The 14,194-nt window shown below is 39.1% G+C and overlaps 1 protein-coding gene and 1 pseudogene across 2 annotated transcripts; one reads left to right on the top strand and one right to left on the bottom strand.

Annotated features, from left to right (window-relative positions):
• Positions 1-116: 116 nt before the first annotated feature.
• On the bottom strand, positions 117-2,619 carry LOC149069059 (importin subunit alpha-4 pseudogene; annotated as a pseudogene). Its single transcript, XR_016195119.1, has one exon. The product of XR_016195119.1 is annotated as an importin subunit alpha-4 pseudogene (transcript).
• Positions 2,620-2,958: 339 nt separating this feature from the next.
• On the top strand, positions 2,959-10,779 carry AIMP1 (aaRS-interacting multifunctional protein 1). Its single transcript, XM_089251057.1, has 2 exons — positions 2,959-3,078; positions 9,751-10,779. The coding sequence occupies exons 1-2, from the start codon at positions 2,992-2,994 to the stop codon at positions 10,717-10,719; spliced, it is 1,056 nt and encodes a 351-aa protein (XP_089107183.1). The 5' UTR covers positions 2,959-2,991; the 3' UTR covers positions 10,720-10,779.
• The last annotated feature ends 3,415 nt before the right edge of the window (positions 10,780-14,194 follow it).

Here is a 14,194-nt window from a genome sequence, read left to right as displayed (position 1 = left end):
TCAAGTCCCGGCTTAGTGAGTGCAAAAAAAAAAAAAAAATATATATATATCAATTGAAGGTCTGCAATAACAGGTATTCATGGTATAAGAGTTTGACAAATTAATTACACGTAGGATCAAGGTAGGTAAGTTTATTTTAAATGTAACAGCTTACAACTCTTTAATTCAGACAAGCTCCCGAGCCGGAAAGTCGATCATTTAATAATTATGAAGAAAAAAGAAAAACTGGATAAGGTTTCACTTACGATTTCGTTAAAAATAATAATAAAAACGAATAATTTACAAGACCATCATAAATTCAATAAAAAATATTTCAACAACCTAGTCAAAAATGTCCATTTTAACAAATATAATTTGCCTCTACGGGAAATTATTTCCACTTTGAAATTTTGTCCAGCAGAAAATTCACAATATTCCATGAAAAACATCCTCCGCACGTGACATCACCGAAAAATATTCCAACAATATACAAACCATTATCGGGAGATACCGATCCCAAAAACCGATAACACTTTATGATATTCACCATTTTAAGTGAAAATGTGAATTTTTGTATTTCGTAAACGGCGCTTTTATGTATTATTTCATATGCAATAACACATGTCGAGATAAATAACAGACTTTGGATTTCAACTGATTAGAAGCAGAAATTTCCTAAGTGAAATCAGGCAAGATTCCGATTGTGATGCAAATCGAAACTCTGACTTTAATGTCTTATATATCATATACAGCATGCACTTTAAGTATAATTAAAAAGTAAAACAAAAAATTTATGCTGCTTGCATTGTACAGGAGAAAGAAACAGTCATCGTATATATTTTTTTAGAACTTGAAATCGCCACTAGGTGCGACGTTCGGATCAAAATCATAGCCCTGCTCGGACGATGAGGGCATCAAGCTCGGATCTTCGTCGTTTTGGTCTTCGGAAAAGTACTGATCGATAATGAGGAAAGCCAGCTTGTATATCTCTTCGTTCTCATGGTTTTGCAGATTTTCGATTTTGTCCAGTCCCCCGCACTCTTCTATTTCGCTGGCGATAGCCTGGTACTGAGATCCTGCCAATTTCAGGATGTTGTGCAGCGCATCCAAGATCACCTGGAGGACTTGCGGGTCATGAACGTTGAGCAGGTTGCATAGAGGTGGCACCACACCCTGGCTCACCAGGTATGACACCTGTGCCTTCGTGCCGCTCACAGTTAGGTTGCTGATCGCCCACGCTGCTTCTTTCTGCGTGTGGAATTCGCTGCGGCCTAAGTGATAGATGATCATGGGTATGAGGCCTGTGTCTATGACTGCCTGAACCTGCTGCTGGTTTCCGGCGGTTATGTTACTCAAGAACCAAACTGCTTCTTTATTGATTTTCTCTTTCGGATGCGTTAGCAGCGACTGAAAATGGCATAGCGCACCGTGGTTGAGTACAACTTGGGTCTGTTCGTCGTTACCAGTCACAATGTTACCAACGGCCCTCAGAGCGGCTGTCTGAACCTTCACCTCCTTATGGCTCAGCAGCGGGACCAGATTCGGGACGACATTGGCATCTATGACCATCTGTATCAGGTCGTTGCCTCCATCTGTCAGATAAGACAGCGCCCAGACTGTGTCAACCAACACGCTTATATCGGTGTGGTGGATGAGGATGCACAGAGCTGGTAGGATCTGGGCAATCGTCTCCATGGGCGGGGGCGGTTCTTTGTTTCGACACAGGTTGACGATGACCCATGTCACGTTTCGTAAAAACGACAGGGGTGTGTCTGCTTTTATGAAAGAGAGGAGGGGTGGCACGACGCCAAGCTTTATAGCATAGTCTCTGAACTCAGGACCGTCACCAATGATGTTGCCCAATGCCCAGACGGCTTGCTCACAAACATTCTGGAACTGAGATTGCAAAAGCTCGAGAAACAGCGGCACAGCACCCGCATTGACAACCGCTTGCGTCTGTTGCGAGGTGCCAGATGCTATGTTGGTGAGGGCCCAGGCTGCTTCGAACTGTAGGGAGGGGTGATCGTGCTTCTGGAGACATGCCACGAGGACGGGCAGTATACCACAGTTGATCAGGTCGTCGATAGGCGGATTCCTGTCGCTCGACAGCAGCTTCCTCGCGGCCTGGACAGCTGAGAGCTGCACGGTCGGGTCTGTGCTGGCAGCATGCTCCAGGATCCTGTTCAGCTTGACCTGGATGAGGATGTTGTCGCCTTCCTCATCTTCCAGCACGTCGCCCTGGATGACGTTCCTCCTTTTCAGCAGCGTTTCGTCCCGCTTGTTTTTGCGCAGTTCAAAGGTCACCTCGTTGCGCCTCCTGCGCATTTCTTCCTGGTCTTTTCCCCTGTTTTTGAAGTGCTGTAAGCGCGATTTGTTGGCATTGTCGGAGGACATGATGGATTGGCTATTTGGGAACGCAAGAAAAATTCACACAAAGGGATAAGAATTTCAAAGTCAAGGATTGGCTATTGCGGTGATAATTACCAACGGCGAAGTGGTTTTGATGGGAGTAGAACGAATTAAAAGCCGGACAACAAACAATAATTTACGCTTATTCGAATCCTAAAAGAGCGGCAGCGCAGTCTTTTCACACGGACGAGGTTACACAGTGTTTTATTATAAAAAGGAAGGACGTCTCTAACTACATGGTCACACCATCTTCCAAATCATATCGACGTAAAATAAAATCTTTGCAAAATTATTAATAAATCAAAAAAGTGGCCAAATTTGAGATTTACTCATAAAGTAATATCGAACTAGATCCGCATTTTTTTTACTGAAAGGCATGAAACTTGAGATACAAAAATATTGATAAATTTTTTTTTTAAAAATTGACAAAACATATAAAATGAAATTAATTATAACATTAAAAAAACATGAACATTATGAAACTTCACTTTTTATAATTTGAAATTTGCATGAATTTTTTAAAAAAAATAAATAAATACAGTGAATTTCCGTTGTCAAGGCCGTACCAATCTCTCTTCATCCTTGTCTGCTGGCGTGACGTAAATGAATATTCTCCGCCGGTCTGCGCTCAGACTTTGCCGTGCTTTGAATGCCTGTGACAAAATAAAACCTCCGGAGTTCGAGGAAAAAGTGAGAATTTTTTTCGAAATTCAAATTTGCCAATGAATATTAAATTCAAAAATTAAGCTGTTTAGCCCAGTCACGTGAATCGTGTAATCTTCTAAATGTGATTGTTTTTCTATATTTGTGGACCCTTATCACTAGAGGGCCCTAACTTCCTGCTTTGCCCAGGGACCACTTGTGGTTTGAATAGGGTCATCTCACAAGCGTTATGCCCCCCGGGCAAAGTGATTTCTTGAGGTAGGGGGGGGGGATGATCTACCTGATTAAAAATGCCTATGAATCAGTTTGTGCTCAAACAGTGTTTTACACGAAGGCTCAATTGCATTGGGCGAGCTTAGTAGATATTTTCTAAGGTGTAAAATAGCTGGCGAGCAAACCAGTTTCAACTAGGACAGCAAATTTCAATCACACAGGACTATAGTTAAATCGCTCACTAGATGAGTGAGCAACTGATTTTTTCCCCTTCCCTTTGCATATTGTCTTTCTCTTTTGTTGCAAGCCAAAGTGAGAGAAAAAAAATTTGTCACACCCATGTTGGGAGATAACTAAAATGATGGCTTGTAGCCCACCTTTCAGCTTATTTGCACCAGCTGAGTGAGCGGTAGTTTACTCGACAATGTTATTAAATAGAGTGACTTTAGTAGCAGCGAGTAAAATCACATTAAAAAAATTTTAGATGCAAAACAATATATGTAAAGGGTTGTACGACTGATATCTCAATTTATCAAACTATGAGATTGCACTTGGAAACTGAACTGTCTTGAGGTTAAATATTAAATTTATTGAAACATGAAAGATATACAAGAATTGGATGAAAATGCTACATGAAAATTAGGCAAATGCAATAGGTATGATTACAGAATGAAATTAAACTTGTGTAATAATTGAACATCATTTATAATCAAGCTCAGAGCTGCTCCTCTTAAAATTTGATAACACATAAAACTAATTTAGCTGTGTTATCTGTAGTGGGCGCGGTAGCCTAGGTTGATAAAATACTCGCCTAAAGTACCAAAGGATGTTTAGAGGTGTCGCGAGTTCAATACCTGGTTCGTCCTTGTCAGAGACTTTCCTGACACGGGTGCAACAGAAACAGTGACATGGCCACAGAAAAAGATTGCTACTGCAGGGAGTCCTACATCAAGGGGTTAGCACACAAACTTCTCGATGAGTATAGAAAAAGGCTGTCGTTTTTTTAAAAATCTTCAATAAATTGTAGGTCCGGGTCTAATTAGCCCTCGTGTGCAGAAAATGATCGTGGTGCGATAAAAATGATCGAATGATATATCTGTGACAAGGTTATTTCTAAGTTTAGTGTTTGTATCACTAAAAATTTTAAAATATTCTTTCAATGGGTGCATAACTTGCAGGACACAAAAATAAAAAAAGCAATGTGTTAGTCTTTTGATAATCCTTCTTCAAATGTTTTTCTGACTGCTGTCCACCATGTGATAAGACTGTATATATATAACATCACATTTATTCAGTAAAATATTAGCTTCTAGCCTCATAAGAGCAACAATTAAAATTAAAAAAAAAAACAACATTCTGAGTCTTAAAGTCTTTTTACCATTATATAGGCGTAATCCGTGTTTGTGAAATTGTTCTATTAGTCATGGGTAGGTGTTACATAGTAGCCTCATTTTCGTCAGATATTTTTTTTTATTTAAAATTAATTTTTTACATTAAAAATTCTGAATGCAGAATACAAAATTCACTTAAAAATAAAACGTTTGAAAAGTCAAAATAAAACAATTTTTGTATTAAATGAACATTGGAGATGCCACTGGACTCTAAGGACCCAGGTTATTTGAAAGATCCGGGTCCTTTTTGAGTGAAAGTGGGTCCCTCTCAAAAAAAATGTATCTTGAAAAAAATTATGCCCCCCCCCCTTTATAATTCACTGGTATCTCTATGAATTTTCTTCCAGTATGCCCCAGGTTTTTGATCACTTGCGTATATTTCTTTGTTGAGACTGAGCGGTGGGTCATGTTCCGGGTAAGAGAAGAAGGCATATTTGTGAATCAAGTATAAAATTCATTTCTAAAAACATGCTCTATCCAAAGGTTCATTTACCTTCATTGTCTACTAGTCGGAAAAACTTGCAAAAAGTTCATTAGCACTGAGAATTTAATGTATGGAATTCCGTACATGTAATAAATCTAAAACAAATATACAGTTCATCCCGCTTATAACGTTTCTCCCATTTAGAATGTATGAACTTATTTTCGTGGTCCTAACAATAAGCAATTCTCATTGAGATTTCCCATTTAAAGTGTTTTCCTATTTATAACGTTTTTTATGATGGTTTTTGAAAAACGTTATAAGCAGGATCCACTTTAATTAAAAAGTTGAAGGCACACATTTATATATTTACTATTAATCAATGTATAAATTCCCTCCTGATTGATTTTACATTTCGTTAAAAATATCTTGGTATTTTCAATATCTTCTGATCAAATTTAAAGCAAATTAGATTCTCTCTCAGACACTTATCTTCTGATTCCCTATTCATACTTTGGTTTTCCTGGTAAAATGATTTTATTTTCCTTCCCTGATGGTCCACCATTCTGATCTGTCACCATTTAACTGTCACATATTTTAACACCTGAATATGGAAGCTATGTCAGATTTGTGTTGGAGAAACTTAAGTGTGCTTATGTGTGTGTGCCCAGCATCTGGCATGTTTTGTGTTCAGTAGGTGGTGCCATCTATCTAGCGCCGCAACTAGATACTTTCTAGATTACTGCAAGTACACATTTTGGCACACCCATGTAATGTAGAAACAGTAGTTATAAAGGGTGAATTTGGTGCCCCCTATAGTCCATAGCGCAGGACACTAGGCCCGCCTGCCCCTCCCAGTTACAGCCCTACATCTATTCTCAAAACTGGTAATGCATACATTTGAAGTTCAATGTATGCATATTTGTATTGTAGGTCTGTGTGATCGCCGTGGCAACCAGAAGTTTTTTCCAAAGGAATAGCCAACTCAAAATTTTAAATCTTTAGAAAATCACATTTTTAGCCGATTACCATTGCGCAATAAGTTCCAAACACGGATTTTCACAAAAGCAAAATTTGGGGGAAGGTTATAAGGGGTCTCTTCCTCCCCCCCTCCCGAGATCAAACATTAAAAATATTTTTGTAGAGAATTAAAATATTGGAATATAAAATTATTTTATACTATCTGTGAAGAATTTGATTGTAGTGTCCCTCCAAAAGCCGATTCTGCGTACACACCCGTGATTTTCGGGATGCGAAACGGTGACGACTGCATAGCAGCTAGATGACAAAACTGGATATTCAAGGTCGAGTTTTTACAGATTCGGTTTTTTTCCACGATGTCGGGAATATTTTACAATTTGAACGGCCGTTCCAAACCTTTACAATTGAAAAAAAAGAAAAAACTCACATTTTTTTCGCAATATTGTAGGCATGGTCCCCACATTCTGGAGTAGGGCCCTAGGCTGGGATCTTTTGCGGGCCCCTGGACCAGACTTTCACGTTCCCTCTTATGATGTATTTACAGCATGAAAAAACAAAAAATAATGGAAATCGTCCTGGGCCCCAGGGCTGGAGCTTTGCCAGCCCACCCCTTGTGGGGGCCATGATTATAGGAACAAAGCGAATTTACGCCGTAGACACGCGATTTTTGAATGCTGGCCGATAGCCGCGAAAGTACCGTGATTTTCCGTATATAATCAGAAGGGAGGAAAATCTACAGGGTAATAAAAAAATCCGAAATTTGAAACTTCTGTACACGGGCCCCTTATTCAGGGAAGCAACTAGATACCCCTCATCTTGAGCCGGGTTTTCCTAGGAATAAGTTTTTTGCACAGCATGAACCGAATTAGACCATTTCGCGCCGGCAGAAACGTGTTACATAATTACGCTACGCGTTTGTGTTTTCCTAGCATGGCACATCAGATCAGGGCGGCTATATTATAGTACATGGCCTTGGCATCAGCTATTCTGTCGTCTGCATGTTCCAGTTTGAAGAGAAGCGAAAGAAAACAGGAGAGATGGCAAAACGCGCGCCGCACGATGCATTTGACTCCTCCAGAACGCGTGAACAAAATTTTTATGCGTCCTTTTCCGAAATTCCGGGTATTTGATGCTTAATGCGTCAATGGCATCTCTGAATATTATAATGAGATGAATATCGATGGTATAATGTTATCTAATAAAAAAAATTGCGTTGAGTTTCACAATAATGCAATGATTGTAACTTACTATGCATATTCGGTATCTTCAATATAATGTATTTTCTGAAGAAAAGTGTTCTGGCAGATTCGGCAGGGCTGTGGACAAACACTGTTCTAAATACAGTACTTGCTTCATAATCATACATGAAAAGTAAGATGTTAAATAAAAATATAACATTTATATAATAAAATAGAAAAAAATGAAAACAGTGTTTATATTTAAACAGTTATGTGAGTGATATTAATTTACTATCAGATTTCCAACTTAAAGCCATCAATTTGGTGAAACAGTTAACTTAAAGAAATAAAAATCAAATGGTACCTTTGAACGATTTTTGATTTAGACAATTTTATATTCTGCTAGTTTTTTTTAACATATTAGTATCGTGCGAAAAAAATCTATAGGATTCCACATAGCATTTCGAAACCTGGAATTTTCAGAGAGTTTATCCCACTTGTCCTGTCGAAAACCCTGGTTAGTGGAATAAAAAATAAACTTTTTACACCTGAGGCCAAAAAAAAGACCATGCTTCTAAGTTCAATATTTAACTGAGATATTTGAATTCAAAATTGTGAAAGAACAGCAAAAAAAACAACAACTTGTTGGCGTCAGGAGAGATTGGGTGCAACAACCTTCGAATTTGGTTTTTGAGCACGGTGACTGTATAAAAAGTTAATATTTTTATTTTGATAACTATTCAACCCCGTGCACCATGAATGACTTACCCGAGATCCACTGCTGTTATCTGTGCATCCTATATAGTATGTAAGACCAAAACCAAGCAGCGATGATGAGTTTTGGAAAGAAAATGTGCACACCTCTGCAGGTTATAGAAGCACAGTGATCCTCAGTGCAGTAAAAAGCCATTCCTGTGTCCTCTCATTTGATAAAAAGCCATTCCTAAATGCAAGAATTTGCATTTAGGTCCCTTATGGCCCATTTGGGCCCCCTTACCTAGTGGGCCCTGTGCTGGTGCATCTGTTGCACCTGCATCGTTACGGCACTGGTGATTCGCAAGGTAATGGAGGTTCGATTGTCAGCAGAGGCAGGTGGATTTTCTTTCTAAAATACACATCTTCATCCCTGCTTTGTTTGTCTTTCATAATATGTTTATGACAAGAATGTCGCTCTCCACTTGTTAATACAAGATATACAGAAGACTGGATGTTGTGAAGATATTTATTATTTGAGATGTTAATTTTTTCCTTCCTTAAAAAAATTAACATCTCAAATAATAAATATCTTCACAACATCCAGTCTTCTGTATATCTTGTATAATATGTTTAGTTTGAAGTTGTTTCAACGTTTGCATTACTTTAAATATAAAAGCATTCAATCACATGATAGCCCTATAAAATTTAAAAAAAAAAATGTTTTTACAGTCCATGCTGTGAAGTAAACATATTCTCAAAACTTGCTTCATAAAAGTAAAAAATTTTGAATTCTTTTAATTTTTACCACTGGCAAAAATATGGTAAAAACTATTTTTGCCGAGGGTGGTTTTTTCCATGGTTTTTCCACTATGGCAAAACCTTGCTAACCCTGGGCCATGGCCATCCTGGAGTGGGACCCCCCGGCCAGGCTTTTCACAGGCCCCTTCTGCAGTTAATTTGTAGCGTGAAAAAGCAAAAAATCATGAAATCATGAACTGCCCCAGGGCTAAAGCCCTGTCAGCCTCCTCTTTGTGGAGGCCATGCTCTGGGCCTACACCCCATAAACACTCCTCTTATAATGAATTGGTAGATGTCAGAATGTGTTATGGAGTGGCCCAGTTCATTCACAATAATATGGTATACCTTTTTGTTACCACACTTTAGACTAGTGTTTCCGCAATCAAGCACCCCCCCCCCCCCCCTTGAGATCATCTAAGGGAGTCAAGTAAAATTCAAATGTTGAAATGTGTTAAAAATTAAAATAATATAAATTCACTACTCATTGCTTTCCTGAAGCAGACTTTCCATTCAAAATAAACACTATGGTCTGCCGAGGTTTTCTGCTGTTTCAGGTCAAATGGTGGGACATTAGCAAGGGAGTGTTTCGGTTCTGTTCATGGCATCATTATAGAGAAACTCCTGCAGGAAAGTGAGTGTGCTCCGCGGAAACCCTTGCGCCAATCCTAAACATGAGTCAATGACATTGCATGTTTACCGTACACTGCTTTTGTTCACTGATGCACTTCTCAAACTCCAACTCTTTCTGCCACTGAAAAAATAAATAATTACACATTTTCTTCACTTGCAAACATTCCGCAGACAAAAAAAAAGATTGTCTGTTGAATGATACTTTCTTTTAACCACCAGCACATATCATGTGTAAACCAAATTATAACTATTTCATTTTCATTAGGATCCACCCATATACTTTAATGAGAAGTTCAGATAGTTTTTGCTCATTAGTGATAATTTTAAATGATGTATTTTTGACTAATTATGGAAAAAGGCTTTTCTCATATCATTCCAATACTTCTTGCAGCAATATCTGATCGAGAAAAGCAAAATGTTCAAGGATGCAGTGAAAGTTTTTGAAGATCGCCAGGAGAAAGCTGCCAAACTGATAGAATACCTGAAAAATGAACTATCCAATTTGGATGACTGTCGTCGGCAACAGCTTGTTTCCGAAGAGGTGGAAATTCTTAAAATTGAAAACCAGCGCCTGAAGGAAGAGCTTCGGTTATGGCAAGTGAGGGTGATAGAACTGGAGACTCGAAGAGGAATACAGCAAATACCTCTTCCCACTTCAGCGTCAACCAGCTGCGCTGAACAAATAGTCTCTAAGCCTTTAGAGAAGGGAGAGGAAAAACGGAGCATATCTCTCGAAACATCTGAGAACCAAGAAAAAGAAAAACCCACCAAAAAGAGCAAAAAAGCGGCCTCAAAGAAAAGTGATAAGACAGATGACAAGCTACCCAAGTCTGCCATTGCTATGCAAGAGGCTCTCGTTTCCAAAGATGTTCATGTCGGAAGATTAGATCTTCGCGTTGGCCGTATCGTTTCGGTAGAGAAGCACCCTGATGCAGACAGCTTATACGTCGAGAAGATAGACGTGGGCGAAGAGCAGCCAAGAACCATCGTGTCTGGTCTGGTAAAGTTTGTGCCATTAGAAGAGATGCAGAATCGTTTGGTCATGGTTCTGTGTAATCTGAAACCAGTTAAAATGCGTGGAATCTCATCAGAAGGCATGGTAATGTGCGCTTCCACACCTGACAAAGTGGAAGTGTTAGATCCCCCCCAGGATTCGATGCCTGGGGATATAATTTCTTGCAGCGAGTACCTTGGTGCTCCTGATACTGTTTTGAATCCGAAAAAGAAGATTTTTGAGCAAGTCGCTCCCGATCTCAAAACCGACGGGGACTGTGTTGCTACTTACAAGTCGGTTCCTTTAAAAGTTGGCTCTAAAGGTGTAGTCAAAGCATCTACTCTTGCTGGTGTTCAAATCAAGTGATACATTTTAAATTATTGCTTAATCAAGAGGAGGATAAATAAAGATTGTGTTCAAACATGACATCAGTATTTCATGGGCTTTTTTTGTGAGGTTTTTCTAGCACCCAGAGCACCAGACACCAACCTGTTTTTCCACCAATTGCAGCCCTGGTTACTCAGACCAACAACACAATGCTGACATTACATTAAAATTCAAGCATTTCCATTTTTACTTCAGAAAATGGAAGACAAGTGGCCGTACGAACACAAAACAAGTGTAACTGGACAACATAAATACATTAGGGAAACACATACACTCATTCCTGTATATTGCCGATTGGTTAGAAATTCTGTAGAGGAATGTGTATGAGGTGTATGTAAGTTTAAGTAGTAGTAGCCCTGGTTACTCACTATAGGTCAATCTTCGATCATTCACATTCTTGCATACATAAGCATGCTCAGGATTTTCTGAAAGGGGAGGTTTCAAATTTTCTTTTCTTTTGAAGGGGGGTGTGTTACATTTTTTCCTGCAAAATAACACCATAATCTCAGCTGAGGTGGGAATGTTTACCCCCCTCCCCGCATACTCCAATGCTGCGTGGTCTCTAGGTCCATTCCATACCCCTACCCACTCTCTAGATCAGTGATTCCCAACCGGTGTGCCATGATATTTTCTAAGGGGTGCCGCAAGATATTATGGAGATACATAAAATTATATTATGGTCCACTTAAGGTCTTAAAATAAATTAAGTTGAATTAATTACACATCACATTTTCACATTAATGATTAATCTAACAAAACTCTATTGATGTATTTTTACTGTGATTTGTGTTGTAGTAAACTATTCTGTATTCAAGAAAGGGTGTCTCAAGTTTTTAATATTATTCCCAAGGGTGCCGCAAACTTCAAAAGGTTGGGAAATGCTGCTCTAGATCACTCATACTCACACATTTTAGTTCACTTACTGATCTGCTCTCTTGGTCACTATTATGGCCGTTTACATCCTTGCACACTCTACAAAAATAATCCTTAAATTATTGAGGGAGAAATTACTCTTCAAAATTGTATTTTTGGATAACACTGCTGAGGTGGTTACTTGCAAGGCCGCAGTCGGGGTAAGCATGCATTTTGGTGCTCTCTCTAGTCTAGTGCCTAGGGTATCGGACCCACCTGCTTGTCCCCCTAGTTGCAGCCCTGCTCACGTGCCACCTTCTATCCCAAGTTTCTGTCCAAATCTCTCTAAGGCAGGCATTACACTATAAAAGTTTTATAAAAGATATTTACAAAACTTGGAAAAAAAAACCAACCTATAAGCATATTGATTACATTCACTCGACTGTAATCGATACACATAGTTGCACATTTATTGGTTGTAACTTTCATTAAGCATTTTTGTGCAATGCCGGCCTGATAGGTAATAGTTGTGCTGTGACAGGGTGAGCCCATGTATTAGATTGGCCTTACTTGATTATTCATAATCAAATTGTTTCAAAGTATTCGAAGTTTTTATATCAAATTGATTAAACCAAAAATGCATTCAATTTATTTTTAATGTCTGCCTCCAGAAGTAAAGAGCAAAACAAGGAGGGGGAGAGAAGGGACCCAGAGATACCCACCAAACTTTCATTCCAGTCTTCTCCCTCTTAAACACCAGTTGCATGCAGAGAAGGGGGGGGGGGGGAAATAATCCCAGCCGACAATCTTGGGGAGTGAAAAATTTCTTCCCCTACCCCCTCGAAAAAAGGCATTATGCAGTGATTCTCAGTGTAGGGTCATGGAAAGTTCCGGGGGGGGGGGGGGAAATGGTAGAAGCTACGAGTATAATGTAGGAGCCTATGGGTTAGATTGCGATGGGAGAAAAAATTTATGAAAAAGGGGGTGAGATGGGACAAAAAAGGGTTGGGGAACTAAGGTCTAATGGTTCCTCTTTTGGAAGGGGATTTCTGTGGCTATGGCCCTGTCAGATATCAAACTCGTTATGTAATTTTGAGGCTGTAATAACCTCTTCCAAAGCAATGTTTTGCATTGTTCTGCAACGAGCTGTCAGCTGACTAAATGTTCTGTTGTGAAAATTTCCATAATAGTGTTTTCTACACATAAAATTCTTCCAGATTGTTCTGCTGTAGCACTGATTGTTCTATGGTGTACATTAGATTTCAGTATATTCTGCTTGTGGGGAGAGGACTTTCATATCCTGCAAGATATTCAAGGGTGGGGCATTTCTCCATGGCCTGAAGACTTAAGGAAACATTCACTGCTAGTGTGGTCCTCACAATGACAGGGTGGGGGAGGCTTAAGAACTTACTAGGTAGCGTTGTCCCCACATTCTGCAGCTGGGTGCATGAGTGGCGGTACATCATCAAAGATATGTATGGAGGACCTATTAATTTGTGTGTGTAAAAATGCATTAACATTGTCACTGTGCCCAAGTGATGGGATGGTAACCTCAAGTAAAATTCCCCTTTTAACTGAATTCCCCTCCCCACTTACGTTCTGAATAATGTGCTGCCATCTATCGGTAGAAATAAGTATTTACATTGAAAATATTGAATTGTATTTATATAATACCCGGCGCTGCCCGGGTTTTCTTCAATCACGCTTTTTGGATCGTGATAACTCCCTCTTTATTTGAGGGACAAAACACATTTTACACATGTGTGACATGTTTGTATCCCCTGTGGTGGTGGTCATGTGGAACACATCAAGGAGGTTAGTGACAGTGTGTGTGAGAACTTGAGCGAAGAAGTCAAAAATTGAAACATCCCATCTTCTCCCTCTGATATAGAAAAGATTAACAAAAGTAAAAAACAAAAAATAAACCAGACGAGAAAACGCAGATGGAGATGTTACATGAAACAAAGAAGTCTTCAGGCTTAGAAAACAATACTGAGCCACTTTTGCGCCCGCCGTTAAATCCCCCTCTCGTTTTGTTTTCGGTCACGGTTGAAAAAAGGTAAGATTGTAAAATTCATGCCCAATCCCTAAGCAAGGATTTTTCACAATCGGTTTCTCAAAGAAATTAAAAAAAAAAAAACATTTTGGGTAGGAGCTCTGCTAGAGCTCTAGTCACGCAGTGCCATTTCTGGGCAGAACGTACCGCCACCTAGCAGTTGGTTTGACAAATGTTTTAAGTTCAGTTATTTTCTAGAAGATGGCAGCACAATCCTATTACCCATAAAAACCGACAAATAAAAAAATTTCCTGCAAAACGCCAACTATTACTATACCAAGTTTTATCAGAAAAACTTTATTTACGAATAAGTTTCTATTGAGAGAGAAAAAATTATTAAACATCTCTTTCGATTTTTCAATAAAAAAAATTACAAGAACTCAACATTTCCATCTTCGAAAACGAACGAATCCCACTCCGAATATCATTCGAATGTGAAATAAACGTAATTAACACGCTTCTTTTGATTGGCTGCAGCAGATCACACGCACGTTTTGGTAAGTGTGTTTCAATAGCTTGATTAATGGTTTCGATTCGGGTGGCAAT

The sequence above is a fragment of the Pholcus phalangioides genome, unplaced genomic scaffold, assembly GCF_987345545.1.
Source record: "Pholcus phalangioides strain wild (caught in Gottingen) unplaced genomic scaffold, Ppha-v1.0 ptg000024l_1, whole genome shotgun sequence".
NCBI classification, from domain to species: Eukaryota; Metazoa; Arthropoda; class Arachnida; order Araneae; family Pholcidae; genus Pholcus; species Pholcus phalangioides.
Note: the sequence above shows the minus strand (reverse complement) of the source record. Positions and strands in the feature narration are given on the sequence as shown.